Source organism: Mizuhopecten yessoensis, unplaced genomic scaffold (genome assembly GCF_002113885.1).
Source record: "Mizuhopecten yessoensis strain PY_sf001 unplaced genomic scaffold, ASM211388v2 scaffold1515, whole genome shotgun sequence".
NCBI classification, from domain to species: domain Eukaryota; kingdom Metazoa; phylum Mollusca; class Bivalvia; order Pectinida; family Pectinidae; genus Mizuhopecten; species Mizuhopecten yessoensis.
The window spans coordinates 241,075-256,204 of record NW_018404085.1 but is presented as its reverse complement, the minus strand read 5'-3'; the positions used below and the strand labels follow the sequence as shown (position 1 = coordinate 256,204).

Below are 15,130 nucleotides of genomic sequence, written 5' to 3'. Positions count from 1 at the left end.
TTCAGATTCTAGAGTAAAAGCAATATTACAGGTGAGTAATATACATTAGTATATAGAACTGTTACCCTTATTTTGAAAAATAAGATTAAAAACTTATGTAACTGTAACTTAATTTGGTTTGTTATTTTCATACTTTATTTCTGATATATTCAAACGTTACCCCCTTTCCGTTTGGTTTTAAACCTGTCCATGTAGTTTCCGGTTGTTCGGTGTTACTTCCGGTTTGCCTAACAGTAGAAATGGAGCCCGCAGTGTTATTCACGGAATCGGTTCTGGAGTTTCTGAAAGATTCCCTAAAATTTGACGATACATACCAAAGTGATATCGCAGCTCATATACAGAACTTTAAGGACCAAAATAGTATATCGTTTAGAGTAATTAGAGATATACACAGCAGAAACAAACTAGCAGGTGCTTGTTTCATCACAATTATCATTATCACATGATTGCAGTTGTTTGCATTTATACGGTTTATATAAATTTACAGGAAGAAGATCAACTGTAATTCTAGTATTGATCAAATATAATTGTTATGGGATGTGGTGAACTCTGGTGTTCAACTCCAGTTCATGAAAAAAATGCAGGCACACATAGTTAAAAAAAATGGTCAAGGGGAAGCAATTCTTTGAAACTTTATTTCAATTTTCACACAGAGTTACCGTTCCGTACACTCTGTAGTTAGAACTCTGTATAGTCTGTCATGTGGAGTACATAATTTTTAGATGAAAATGTTCACTTTATTTCGAAGTTGAGAATAATTAGCACCATCTGTAAACTGGCGATATAAAACAAATATGTAATAGGAATGGAAAAATGCAAATGCCAGACTAGGATTCGAATCTTGGACCTCCAAACTCTAGACAGAGCTCTAGTTATCAATTGAGCTACGTATACCAAGATGCTGGTGATTGATTCAGTCAATTTCCACTACACTCCTCTCTCCATTAACTACATTAAGTTTTTGTTACTTTTTTACCCCGAGGACACATTGGCCTCTATAACATCTTGCTTGGGGATGTTTATTAGGGTGCCAGATGTTACTTGATACAAAAACAGCAGTAGCCAGACCAGGATTCTCACCGATATATTAATTATATAATAAGCTATACCTGGTTGCTGGAGAACAGCCCAATCCAATTAAGATAAAATGTGAATGTGTTATATAAGATATGCATCTAAAATTAATCCATTATTCAGATTGATTTTGAATTGTCTCTGTGATAATTAACAGTGAAAGTGAAGATATTCAAGCTTGTGATTTTTCACCAATGATGATATAAAGTTGATTGTGATGTCAGAATATAGTGGTCATAATATTGTGATGTCCCAACACATTATTTTTGACAATTAACAGCCACAGACATTTTCCTGTTGTTTTTTGGTTTTTAGTTCCATACTGGTATACTATATATTTTTCAAGATCTGTTATACTTATGAAATATAAAAACGATATTCAACAGGAAATCATAGAATATCCTATATATATCAATTCTTGTCTTCAGGTCACAAACAGCGCTACCTTCATGAAGTTTTACAAGATAGTGACATTTGTTTGCCATGTGTCAAGTTACCACCCCGTGTAAGTGTTTTATAGGAATTGAATGGTGTTTTATCAATATAAATCCTACATTTAAATGATAAATCTCAGGGCTTGATCCTCAACCATGAATTAAAATAAACTGCCAGTCTTCAGCAATACAGTGCAGAACATATGAAGTACAGATTTGTTTAAGTTAGTTTCTTTTATTATTAATAATATTATAACTTTTTGTTTTGTTGCTATTTCATGGTTTCAGGAGGAATACTATAATTCAAGCCCTTGTGTCTATATGCAGGCCTTATAATAGTGACATTATGGTTTCAAAATACTCCTGTACAAATGGTATTATCTATATACAGAGTTTGTTTGTAATAGATGTCAGGTGAGGATGAAGTTTGAATGTTACTGCAAATGTTAAATTGGTTCCAAATATGTAGTTTCTCTGATTTTCACTTTGAATTACTTAAAGAATCCTGAGTTGGAAGCAAGAATACAGAAATTAAAAGCAGAACAAGACAACAAGAGATACAGGGAAATGACAAGAAATGTAGACAAATCTGTAAGTACATGTACATGTTAAAGATTTTTACTCTTGAATACATGCATGTACATAGTGATTAACAAAATAGAAACAGTTGAAGTTGACTGTATGTATTGCTGGTCATGATTTTTATTCACTTAACTTTGCTAATCAGGACTATTATCTGATTTTTTTTCTTTTCAGTAAGTACTAGTATCAGTTAAATATTAAAATATTAAAAATATTGTTATTTGATCATATAAAATAGACTTTTAAAATAGAAAAATAATTTAATTCCTTTTTTTTCCAGCAAAAGAACAGTGTGGACAAAATGAATATTGGTGCAGAAGGTAAGATTAATCTATGAAGAAAACAAACAATTTCAAGAAAATAATCAAGAGAGTGAGGACAACAGCTGCAGATTTTTCAAATTAGAGTTGATTTATTGAATTTGAACAGATCAGCTGGACTATCAAGTGAGAATTTTGTATGCTTAGTATATAAACAGCAGATATTTCCCAGATTTCTACTTATTAACAACTTAAAGGGACATGTACTGCACCTGTTTGTAGTCGCTATATATATGTAGGAAAGGAAATAATGAGATTCTGAACCGATCCCTAGTGTTTTTATTTATTTCCCTAATAAACCCTCAAGAGATATAATTGTAAGGGAGCTGCTCAAAATCTCTTTGTTTTTCTTATTTAATATCATAAGGACTTCAGATGCATTTTGAGTATGGTATGTATTGTACCAAAAGAGGGAATTCAAAACACAGCTTGATTTTCTGAGTATTTATTTTCTGTCATTATTTTGAAATGACAAGGTATTGATACATATGTAGCGCAACTGGGCTGGGTCGATCGTCGGTGACTAGGTAGCTGGTAGAGCGTTCGTCTAGAGTTCGAAGGGTTCTGGATTCGAACCCCGGTCTGGTCGTTACATTTTCTTATTTTCCTGTTACAAAATTGGTGAGCTTGCCAACCCTTGTTTCAAGCATTAGGAGTACGCTTAGCAAGGGGATACCCAAACTTGAGTTGTAAATAGTTGTGTCTTCGGGGGTTTCGGAGGGTTACGGGTTTGAACCCTGGTCTGGCCATTACTTTTTCTCTTTCCCCTGTCACACATTGTAAATGTTTGGAATGTTAGATAGAATCTAATTTCAATGGCAACATTTCTGCATTCTATATATGTATTTTCTTTGGTCATTTCAATCATCTCATGACCTGTAGTAGAAAACAGTTTCCATGTATCATTGATTAGATCACATGTTTTTTCCCTCCTCCTACTATGATTTAAACAAAGTCACTGTATATCTTCTTATTCATTAACTACTCATTGTTTGAAAGTATTGGTCTTGCCATTTTTTATTTTTTTATTTTACCTGAACATTTATTGGTTTTCAGTGAAAGCTATGAACTCCCAGATCTGGTCCGTGGTGAACTTTGCTGTGACAGTAGGAGGAGCGTTTGCGTTCGGATACAAAGCCACAGAAATAGCCCTCGGTGGATCAAAACATGCCATGGTTGCGGTATGTATAGCACAATCTTCAGTATGTTTGAAATACCTGTTCTTTTGTACTTCCTGTACAAGGTACTAGAATGTAAAATGTCTCATTGATAAACTCCTGGCTTCTGTAGATGATACAGAAATAGTCTGAATAACAGGAAGTGCTGCAACCAATTTTCAAAGTGATGAAGTCTGTATAGAAAATCCTGTCATTGTCTTGTCTTGAATATGTTACCAAGTGAGGTCTATTTACACACGACTGATGTCTCAATATAGTCAAATAAACACTGGATAACTATATAACCATACTGTTGTCAATATTGTCAAATTAACACCGCTCATTGTGAAACCACTACATAACCAAACTGTTGTCCATTAACCGCTGGTTACACTTTGTACCCAAGAATCTCATTCAATAATCAACAGCTCAAATATATGTTCCTTTGTATGTTTGTCAAGAAGGCAGTATTCTTGTTGATAACCCAGTATAGTGATTTATGTTTTAAAAATGGTAATGGTAAAAATACACAAGGATCATTTTGCTCCTATTTTTGAAATCTAGCCTGTATAGAATGTGTGTTTCAGTGATTGTCTCTTCAATGTTCCATATCTGTTGTTGCTCTGTAAGTCTTTGGAATTGTTATGGTACATATTTTTATAAACTGTTTTATGTTTTTTTGTGTTTCAGCAAATGATTATGGGTCTCATCTTTGGTACCATAGTGTTTTTTGCTGACTTGTACTTCCTTCTGAAGGAGCATTCCCAATACTGACAGTACCGTATCATAAACCCATCAGGCTGTGGAACAGTGAGCAGAGAGCAGCAATCAACGGAGGCTGTCTGGTTGTACAGTACATAGGTGGATGCTGCAGTATACAGACAACTTGCATTAAAATATTATAATTAGAACAATTCCGTACATTTGTGTACACTAACTTCATCAAAATATGTAGTGGGTCTATGTACATGGAGAGGATTATTGAGGGGACACTGAATGAGTATATATTCATTTGAAAGTTTTGTTGAGAGATAAGAAATACACAAGGAACACAGGGACACTGTCAGATGTAGGTGACAAATGATCTAAGGGGAGATAATACACAGGTGTTGCTGTTAGACACCTTATCAGTGAACACTTTCCTCGGTACAATTTTCAAATGTAATTTAGCATCTAATATAACAATAAACGACTTTTATTTCAGTGAATTTGTGGTTATATGAACCTGATAATGTAACATTGAAATTAACTTTGTCTCAGTTAATATCATTTTCTCGGGCCCATATAACCACATATCCACCTCTACAAAAGTCTATAATTAGTAAATGTAAAGTAAATAAAGTAAATAGAATAAGAGATGGAATACAAAGCGAAGAGGACGATATAGACTTGGAATGTGAGATAAGTAAGAGATTGATTGTAGAGGGAAGAAGGAGATATTGACTTGGAATGTGAGACAGAATTAGAAATTGAATGTAAAAGGACGAAGGAGATATAGACTTGGAATGCAAGATAGAATAAGAAATTGAATGTTAAAAGAGGAAGCAGACGTAAACTTTGATATAGATGAGATGGAGTAAAAGATGGCCTGTTCAAGGCAGGAGACATACAATTTGTGTACTAAAGTAGAAAATGGAAGTTAATCAAGAAAAGGAGAATAAAATGGATGGCGTTATATCATTCTGGATCTAGACCTGCCCCAACCCCTTCTAAATATGCTCCTCCCTATTCTGAACATCTCCTACCATTCTAAGCAAGCTCCTCTCCCTAAAAACATGTTCTTCCCTCTCCAGGCATGTTTCTCCCTCTAAAAACAAGATTCTCTCCCTTCTAGCATACAAACCCCTAAACTCGCCCTTTCCACTCAAAACATACCTTCTCTAGGTATGCTTCTCAGTTCTCCTCTTCAAAATATGCTCCTTTCCACTACATGCCCTTCTCCCTCTAAAACATTTTCCCTCCCTTTAAACATGCTCCTCTCACTCTTTACACCCCCTTGAAAGCATACCCTCTCACCATTTTAAACATTCTTCTTCCTCCTTAAACACATTCCTCTCCCTCTTAACATGCTCCCCCTCACAGCATGGTCCAAATTCCTCTCAACATGCTCCTCCCATTTAGACAAACTCCTCCCTCTCTTGGCATGCTCCTCCCACTGCAAGCAAACATTTCCCTCTCCCTCTAAACATATTCCTCCCCCACTTAACATACTCCTTCACCACTAAACACTTTCCTTGTTCTAGACATGTTCCTCCCATTCTTGAAATACTCCTCCTTTAGGAATACCCAATCATTGAAGGTTTACTCACCACATGTAGGCATGCTTCTGCCTGGCTATATATGCCCCNCACACACACACACACACACACACACACACACACACACACACAATTCTCCGTGGTATACCCACATTTACCTCATTTACCTCTCTAGACATGTTCCATTTTCCCCCTTTGCAATCTCCTTTCTCTCTTTGTTATAAAAAACAGATAGTGGAATTCTGACCCCGACCACAGTTCTAGAGTTAGGAGACGGAGATATCATCAAGTGTGACAGTTGATATTATATGTGTAGATCTATAATCAGATACTATATACATTGTGTATGGATGCAGCAATCTTATTTTGTTGTAAAATGTTGTTAATTTATTTGATTTATACAATGTTATTAAATTTGAAATCTATGAATCTGTGCATTCTGAATTGAGTTTTAAATACCAGATGACCATATATAATATTCCCCTGTCAAATTAGGGGAAATGTTGTTACCGTCTGTCCTTTCTGTCAGTGCATCTGTAGGACGTCTTGGCAAGTCCTACAGTCATCAAAACTATGCAGATAATCGGGAACCTACACTATAATGCGAGTTATGCAACGTAGATGAACGGGAGGTATACTTTCCACTTCACTTCTTTTTTCCATTCATTTTCAAATGATATTTGTCCAGTTGTCCTTCACCCATATTCAAGGCCACAGGGGTCAAATGTGTTAAAACATTTAAATAACCTCTGGATAACCAAGAGGCATAGTGTGATGTTATTTGGTCAGTGAGATTCTGGGATGAAGGGTTATCAGCTATGTTACAAGGAATGATTTCCATCCATATTGAATATCACTGAAGTCAAATGTGATATTTTTTTACCATTTCTTCTGAATAAGCAAATTGACCAGGCTAATGATATTTGACTAGGACGATGGGTTATCATATTTGTTCAAACGAATGGCCTTCACTTGAATTCAAAGTCAAAAGTATTAAATCCATAAATGGGGGGTCAGGTGGCGCAGTGGATAGCGCACTTGCCTTTCACCTAGGCGGACGGGGTTCGATTCCCTGATCAGGGGCGGGTCCAGGTGAGGGCGTAATGGGCGTACGCCCTTTTTCAAAAAAAAAAAAAAAAAAAAAAACTATCGTAATCTGCTAATATTGTATTGAATATGGCAATTTCTCATATTCGTTAATTAAACACATACTCTGATTTCTTTTTATACTGATTCCCCCATCCGATGGGTGATCCGTAGTTTTTTAAGCAAAAAAAAGGTCCATTTTTTTTTCGCCTCGCTCCGATCGGCTAACGTTTTGATTATATGCCCCCTCTTTCAAATATCCTAGACACGTTCCTGCTGATCGGACGTGAAAAGGTATGGGGTCACTTGCCCGACCACGTGGGTTTTCTCCGGATACTCCTTTTAGCTCCCCACATTAAGACTCCCAGCGCGCTGACATCCAGGCCAATAAGAATGATTGATATACGTTGAAATAAAACGAAGTTTACATACTAAAACCGTTGAAAAACCTTCTGAATAACCAATAGGCCTAGTGTGATGATATTTTGTGAAAGCCGTGCAGGAACGAATGATCTTCAACCATATTCAATGTCAAATGTGTTGAGAACTGTTTTGCACCATTATATTTCGCAAGTATTTTAATGGCGTAAAGTGCTATAAATGTGAGATCTTTATGAATATGAATTATTTGGACCAACGTTAGAGGTCAGATTATTAAAACAGGATTAAAACGTTCAAACAAATGGTCTCACTGTGTAGACTATCAAGAAATAAAATATTGCAACATAGACCAGAATGTATTGAGAAACGATGCAAGAATCATTATGGCAACGGGGTAGATTCTAACAGTATTATGTCATTTCAATTTTTGTTGAATAGATCCACATATGTTTCCGAATTTACTGCTTCCACTCGACATATTTGAATGTTACCTATCAAAAAGCAATATTGATATTACCCAAGACTTTATTAACATTGTGACAATTACAGGACGGGACTGTACAGTGTGGGGATAACAGGACGGGACTGTACAATGTGGGGATAACAGGACGGAACAGTAGAGTGTGGGATAAAAGGACGGGACTATACAATGTGGGGATAACAGGACGGAACAGTAGAGTGTGGGAATAACATGACGGGACTGTACAGTGTGGGGATAATAGGACGCGACAGTAGAGTGTGACGTTTACATCACGAGACTGTACAGTGAGACAATTACAGGACGGGACTGGGGACTGTACAGTATGGGGATAACAGGACGGGACTGTACAGTGTGGGGATAACAGGATGGGATAGTATATGGGGTTAATAGGACGGGACTGTACAGTGTGACAATTACAGACGAATTTATTGATTATTTAGTTCTGACTTAAAAAAAGAATTGTTTGACAACATAATGCAGGCATGCATATATATGTTGGACAATTTTAAATTAAGACGCAACTCCCATACTTTTTGTTCCCTTGAAACCTTTCAAAACGTCTGGGCAAGCGGGATACTTTTGTGTATAGTCAGCTCCAACGAAAACAGAAGACAGAAATACCCAATAGTTGAAGCATCTCTTTCTGGCATATTTTTCGGATTACTCGTGGTCTATAGGTTCTGTTGGAAGAACTCTTATCCATAGTTGGTAAACGTCAGCCATTATAAACTTGAGATGATGTCACAACTCTGATGATGTCATACTCGTCACCTCAAATTCAGCGGAATAATGTAAAACAAGCATTAGGTGGATTGAGACCGAGGCCAATGAGGTCAGAATCCCTCCTATGAAAAAAAGATAGTGAAGTTCAGTGAAAGAGAGAACCTTTATCCGTTAGATGAAATGAGTGCCCGAATAGATGAAAAATCTCGGACTTGCCGAAGGTGTAAAGTTTTGACTTGTTGTGAGCACAGTAAAGCGGCAATCTGCCACTTGTAGTAGGAGTTCAAAGATTATTTTCGAAATATGTTTTGTTTTCAAATGTATATTTATTGGTTTCGTTCTACATTTAACATCAATTTCTTTCTGGTTTTATTTCACAGACGCGTACAATTTCTGTCAGCTAATTAATGGATGATATCTCAAAGTCTGTTGGACGGAAAATCGTGACAATAACGGGATAGGATTCTGCGGAAAATGCTCATGCAATATGTCAAATTTCAGCAAAACCGTGAAAATATCGACCTCAGAAAAAGCCCCTGAATACAATATTTAAATGAGTAGAATACTCATCAAACAATGTATGTATTGTGACGTCATCACAAATCGACGGTTTGACTCGCTGGCCGATCGGTCCAAATGCGGCACTCAAGGGTATATGTAGTTGGGCCGATATATCGGCACAGCGGCACACTAATGGTTAATCAGCTCTAGTAACATATTATTCAAAAGAAAAATCCACTAAAGGTACAAATATATGTAATACTATTTAAAAGGCGCAACTATCTGCGCGGAGTATGACGTTATTGCGTTATACGTCATAATACTCGGTTGTAATGGCGGAACTGGACAAACAAGAGGGTCCCCACCTCGAAAGTTTGGAAGGCGATTGCGACGTTAATGCTAGATGGAATAGCTTACCGGACGTACTAGTAATATATATTTATGAATACCTTTGTGACTATGCAAGACTACAAATGGCATGTGCCTGCAAGCGATGGCGAGACCTGTTTTACACCCCGTCTCTTTGGCGACGCAGACGGGTACATTTCATTGGGCTGAAGGCAGAAAACAAAGCGAGGCGTGAATGTCAATATATCAAGATCATGGGACGGTATCTTAAGACACTAACAGTTTCCTTCGGTAAACCGACATATCGGACGGTCAAAGTTATGGCGCTGGCAGCCGAAACTTATTTGAAACAGCTGCTGTACGACTCAAAATTACGACTTACTGGGTTTGTGTTGCATCACTTAGCATTGGAACATTGTTGGCATTTCTGGATATCTCGTAATAAGGTCATAGGTACTCTCTGTAGATTGTTCAGACGGCTTAGGTATCTGGAGACAGTCACTGTCGTTTCCTGTAGACTTTCATTACTCGAAGGTTGTCGCCTACTTGAGTCCCTTGGTCGTGGGTACGCTGCAAATACGCTGAAGGTGTTATCTGCCGACGATTTGTTCCAGACAAATATTATACCTGTGCGACACAAGCGGTACGTACATGTAATGTCTAAATTCTCAGGCCTTACACAAATATACGTGAACTATGGATCCATCAATGCTGGTATATTAGACTCATTTGCTGAAAACCTCAGCAACACATTACAGAAACTCACACTTTCAATTGAAAAGAATGTGAGCAATTTTATTATTCCGTCCGAAGTATGGAAAAACTTCAGCAAACACTGTCGTCATGCTGTGGTCACTTTATACATATATGTAACGGGACGACTATACGACCCTACCCAGCCATTGGTCAAGGGTGTTCCGGTCGCAGAAGTGAATGCTGTTTCCTGGGCGTCGATTGCGCAACATGATCACATGCAAGGTCAAATTCCACTTCTGATCAGACACGTCGGCAGAACGTACTCGGACACACTGGGTTCGTATACTATATAACTGGTTGCAAACAAATACTTGCCAAGTACCAATTCTTGACTTACGCATATCTCCATTGAACAAGTAAGATTGGAAAAAATATTGTATTAAATAGGTGTAAAAACGAAAATTTGTGTGCATGCCTTGCCGAGAATGGGTACATGGTGAGAAATTGTCTGCAACAAGTAACAAACCTAAAATTAATCCCAGCTCCAAATTAAAACTTTTAATAGTTCTTCCGGCTATTTTTGATATTGTGCCGTGTGCACAGGTAAGTGTAATTCAATTTGACAGTGGTTACTTGTACCTACTGTAAACATCCGTTCAGTCATCAGAAGACTCGGTGGTTCTGCGTTCGACAGAAAAATAAGGAACGTTTTGGGATATCGTATATGCAGTGACGTATCGTTCACAGTAGGCCTACGCCATTTTCCCATTGGATTCTGTTTTAATTTTACATTAAAGAGTTCTGACTTCGTTAATGGTCGAGTTTAAAAAACAAAATGTACACAACTGCAAAACTATTCTGAGATTTTATTACTGATACAATTCAATTTGTCTATGTTATTGAGGTGTCATTTTTCTTCGACGTCATTCTTATAGACACATTGTTAGATTTAGACATAAACATTGTTTTGGCCAATAATGGTAGAAATAATAGAACTCAAATAGAACTGCTGGATAAGTTTATAGTTGTATGCCGAAATTGATTAAAATAGAATGAAAAAACGAAGTCGGGAAGATTTATTGAAAAGAAGTTACTTATTATAAAACTCAGTGTTAAAATTACCTATGTTACGTAAATGCCTGTAATATGTTTGTCAGTAGAAAACTAGTTATCGTTACTGTTATTCGACCTTTTCATCGGAACGTCTGTTTGACGATAATCTTGATTATTCAGCAGATTTCAAACAACATTATTATGAAAATGCAATTTACATGCATAGAGAATTAATTTCTTGTAATGCGAACATTATTAGACAGAACGTTTGCAGACATTTTTTGTTTTCAAATGGGTGTTTTGACCTGTTTCTGTTTTTCTGGGACGAATCGGCGAGAGTAGTGTTTGCCTTGTGGAATTCTGCGTTAAACAGCTTCTTGAATATATAAAGGAGAAATGGGCAGTATCCCCAGTAACTTATGGTTAGGGGGGGGGGGGGGGGGGGGGGATGGGGGTCACCTGCCCGATTTCGTGGGTTTTCTCCGGGTACTCCGGTTTTCTCCCACAGTGAGATACCCCGCGCGATAGCATCCGGGCCAACAAGAGTGATAACTATAAGTTGTAAAAACTTGTTTCATAATTCATTATTGTTGTTAAATAAAAAAAAGTTTATACTTACTTATTTATTAACTTTTGATGGAATATTTTGTTTTCTCAGAACACCTCACCCTCCAGCTAGATCAAAACCCACCCATAGACGAGGACTTGTTATATTTGTTGAACACCTGCCGGAAGCTGCGACATTTACAACTATGTTGCTGTCTGGCTGTCACTACTGTTGACAAAATACGTCTGTTGTTGGTACAAAACGTAATCCGTAAGTGGCGTACTGCGCATGTCCAGTTCAGATACGCTATTTGACAAGCATCCTCGATACTCCAGAGGTTACGCTCACTTTCGGTCTCTGTACCCCGGGAACATAATATAGCAAAATAGAAGGCACGCGGCTAGCTATTTGATTGGTCTCAAGTAAAAAAAAAAAATGACAATCGCTAGGCTGATACTTGTCTTTTGAAGATTAACGAGGAACGCCACACGACTTCATAGCCAGTCAATTTTACCGTTACGCGACCGACAGATTCTTTTTATGGACATCAAAGATACAAGGTGGTGCACACTGAGCCTTCGATTTTGCCATGACATATTCAGGGATGCAGAGAGCGAAAGTGAGCGTAGCCCCTGGAGTATCGAGGGGGATAAGGTGAAAGTTATATGGATGATATTTAATGGGTTTCCGTTAAATACCGGAAAACCATTATTTCCCATTTATTACTTTTTCATCAACACGACGAAAATATTGTTACATCGGTAAAGTGTAAATCTACACGGTAATCCCAAGCGGTAATCGTATTTAAGCGCTTTTCGCGCTTTGACAACTGCGCTGGAGAATGAACGCGCCGATTGAACTTCCTGTATATTGTTCTCTATTGAATAAATTGTGCCTATACATATCATAGCCTATAGGAAGGGCATCTTAATGTGCAATGGTTATAAAGTGGTAACGTAGTGCGATGATAAATCACAATAATACATTATCTGATATATCACTGGTGAAAAGGTAAAACCAAATATCTCTCAATATATATATGTACCTGTATAACAACCTTTACAAATATGGGCAGAATTGTGTAACGGAGAAGTGGACGTCTGGTTTACCAGTCTCTAAAGAGAAATGCTCCCTAACAGTGTCGGCTAGTATTTTGTTCCAAAGTGACAATTGGGCACACTGTGATATGTATTGTTTTTCAAAACAAAAGAGAAAACCAAAAGAAAAAATTAAACGATATGCGATGTTCTACTGAAACGATCAAGAAACTGGAACGTCTCATTTGGGGTACCAACTTGGATCCAAAATGGCGCCCAGTGAAAAGTTCTCGTTTCAGATTTTTAACATCGTATTTTTTTTCTTCTATTAAAATATTTTATCAGATTTGCACAAACAGAAACGTAATTTGGAACGCGCTGTTCCTTTAACTGGCCAATTACAAGTAAACACAACTGGTACGTTCCTCTTATTGGAATGCACAACAAGTCCTTTCTTACTATACTCATTTCATACCAAACATGTGAGCCCTTATATGACCGCAACTAAACAAGGTCAATTCAGTAAGTATTTTATTGATATTTACATGTACATGTATGTATTTCAGCAAATCAGTAAATACGTGATAGAAAACGCATATACAAATGTACTACAAAAAGAACAAGGCTACAGGCTATGCCTATTTAGTTTTCGTGTTGTTGTTTTTTTATCTGTATGCCAGTTTGAATGTTTCTTTCATTTTATTTTCCCGCATCAGATTTGCAATCCCTGACCTTGAACATACACGGCCTGAACGAGCGTGAGTGGCACCAACTACGGACGATTCAGCAATCTTTGATCGACGCCATTAATGGAAGGAGCTGATACTTAATACAATGGTGATCGCCTAATGTATTAAGATAAGGAATCAAAAACACGCATTCTCAGTTCCACTTGTTTGGAAATAAATGACGTATCTCTATAATTTAACAGTTCATATATTAGTATTTCTGAATGACATTTTTTAAAAGAGTATAAAGGAGGAGCGGTTCCAGTTTGCCCTTCCAAACATTTCTATTTCTACTCGTGTTTTATGTACGGCATAAAATAAGAATATAAAACATTTAAGAATATGATGTGTGCGAGAACCATATTTAGAGCAATCTCGAATACAAACTCTGGGTAGATATTGGTGGTGTGGTGTGGAGGCGTTCTGTATAACAATCCCGATATAGAAATAGCTTCTTGATATAAATATATAACATATAATAGTCCTTTGCATTTCTAGAGTAAACAAGAAAGGGTAACTTTATTTGGTACAAGTCATTTAGGTGGTGTGCAGGGCCAAAAAATCACCCCTCGTTCGATATGTGGAGTTATCCCCTTTTTGTTATGAAAATTAATTCGTCGCACATGCCGTTGTGAAAAGCGGTACCTTTTAAATATACAAGGTAGCTTGATGAAATTCGAAACACATGGTATGATTCAAAGTTGAAATATAATTAATTAAATTCGTTTTATTGTTTCGAATATGAGTTCAAAAAGGCAAAAACAATGGTGTTTGTCCGAATAACTATTATACATCGATATTAAAACCTCACGGGAGGGCGAGGCTGTTTTCATATAAAATTATGGAGGTTCTATTTGAAAAAAAGTGTTTCTATCCCCCCTCGGTACACCCTCTATAAATAACAGGTTTCAATATGTACATTATAATCTGAAAAAAAGAACGAAAATGTAAATTTAACGTTTAAACTTCTTAGTACCCACATGTATGATTTACTTTAAGATCTGCCGCTTAGAAGATGTAGAATTGGAACAAATAATTCGTGTTGATGAGGACTTTTGATACGTACTTTGTAGTTAAATCAGGATCGTCCTTACATTGCATCGGTGTTTTTTTTTTAAACTTTATTACATTTTACCGTGAATCTACAGATTCATAAGAACAACAATCAAATCACTATTTTTCAATACTTCGCCCGCCTTTACTATAACAGGATTGTAAAATAATTAAAGGTGTGGTAAATCAAAATTAAAACTCGATCCCGACTTTCTGTACCTGTCGAATCCGATTACACACAATTGTACTCCATAAAGAAAATACTAGACTTTTCTGCTGATTGCCGACATGTGATGATTCTAAACATGACAATGAATATCGCTGCAGATATTACAAGTTTGATGTAATGCTATGACGTGAAGGAGGAGAACTGGTTTTTCAAAGACCCATTCCCGATGAGCGTCATAATCGCAATTTCAGAGGTAACGCTCACTTACATTCTCTGCATCCCAGGAATACGTCATGACAAAATCGAAGACACGCGGTTAGCTATTTGATTGATTTCGGGTTAAACAAGTGACCAATCGCTAGGCTGATATCCACATTGGAAGATTACAAAAGAGTGACATCGGGCTTCAAAACCTGTAAATTATACCGTTACGGTGTCGCGCGATACTTTTGATGTACATCAAATGATCAAATAGTGTCTGGGCCTTCACATGTTGACGTGT

The 15,130-nt window shown here is 37.0% G+C and overlaps 2 protein-coding genes across 2 annotated transcripts; both read left to right on the top strand.

Moving 5' to 3' along the window:
- Nucleotides 1-218: 218 nt before the first annotated feature.
- On the top strand, nt 219-6,220 carry LOC110464074 (transmembrane protein 199-like). The gene is made up of 6 exons (XM_021519109.1): nt 219-411; nt 1,503-1,579; nt 2,010-2,099; nt 2,371-2,410; nt 3,467-3,591; nt 4,258-6,220. Exons 1-6 carry the CDS (start codon nt 240-242, stop codon nt 4,339-4,341), a joined length of 588 nt encoding a protein of 195 aa, XP_021374784.1. The 5' UTR covers nt 219-239; the 3' UTR covers nt 4,342-6,220.
- A 2,995-nt stretch (nt 6,221-9,215) lies between these two features.
- On the top strand, nt 9,216-15,112 carry LOC110464045 (F-box only protein 39-like). The gene is made up of 3 exons (XM_021519063.1): nt 9,216-10,377; nt 11,753-11,911; nt 13,395-15,112. Exons 1-3 carry the CDS (start codon nt 9,330-9,332, stop codon nt 13,499-13,501), a joined length of 1,314 nt encoding a protein of 437 aa, XP_021374738.1. The 5' UTR covers nt 9,216-9,329; the 3' UTR covers nt 13,502-15,112.
- Nucleotides 15,113-15,130: the final 18 nt, after the last annotated feature.

Coding starts and splice junctions, on each gene's coding strand:
- LOC110464074 (XM_021519109.1), top strand. CDS start 240: ATGGAGCCCGCAGTGTTATTCACGGAATCGGTTCTGGAGTTTCTGAAA. Junction 412..1,502: donor CAGCAGAAACAAACTAGCAG/GTGCTTGTTTCA, acceptor TCTTGTCTTCAG/GTCACAAACAGCGCTACCTT. Junction 1,580..2,009: donor GTGTCAAGTTACCACCCCGT/GTAAGTGTTTTA, acceptor AATTACTTAAAG/AATCCTGAGTTGGAAGCAAG.
- LOC110464045 (XM_021519063.1), top strand. CDS start 9,330: ATGGCGGAACTGGACAAACAAGAGGGTCCCCACCTCGAAAGTTTGGAA. Junction 10,378..11,752: donor AACGTACTCGGACACACTGG/GTTCGTATACTA, acceptor TTGTTTTCTCAG/AACACCTCACCCTCCAGCTA. Junction 11,912..13,394: donor GTTGGTACAAAACGTAATCC/GTAAGTGGCGTA, acceptor TTCCCGCATCAG/ATTTGCAATCCCTGACCTTG.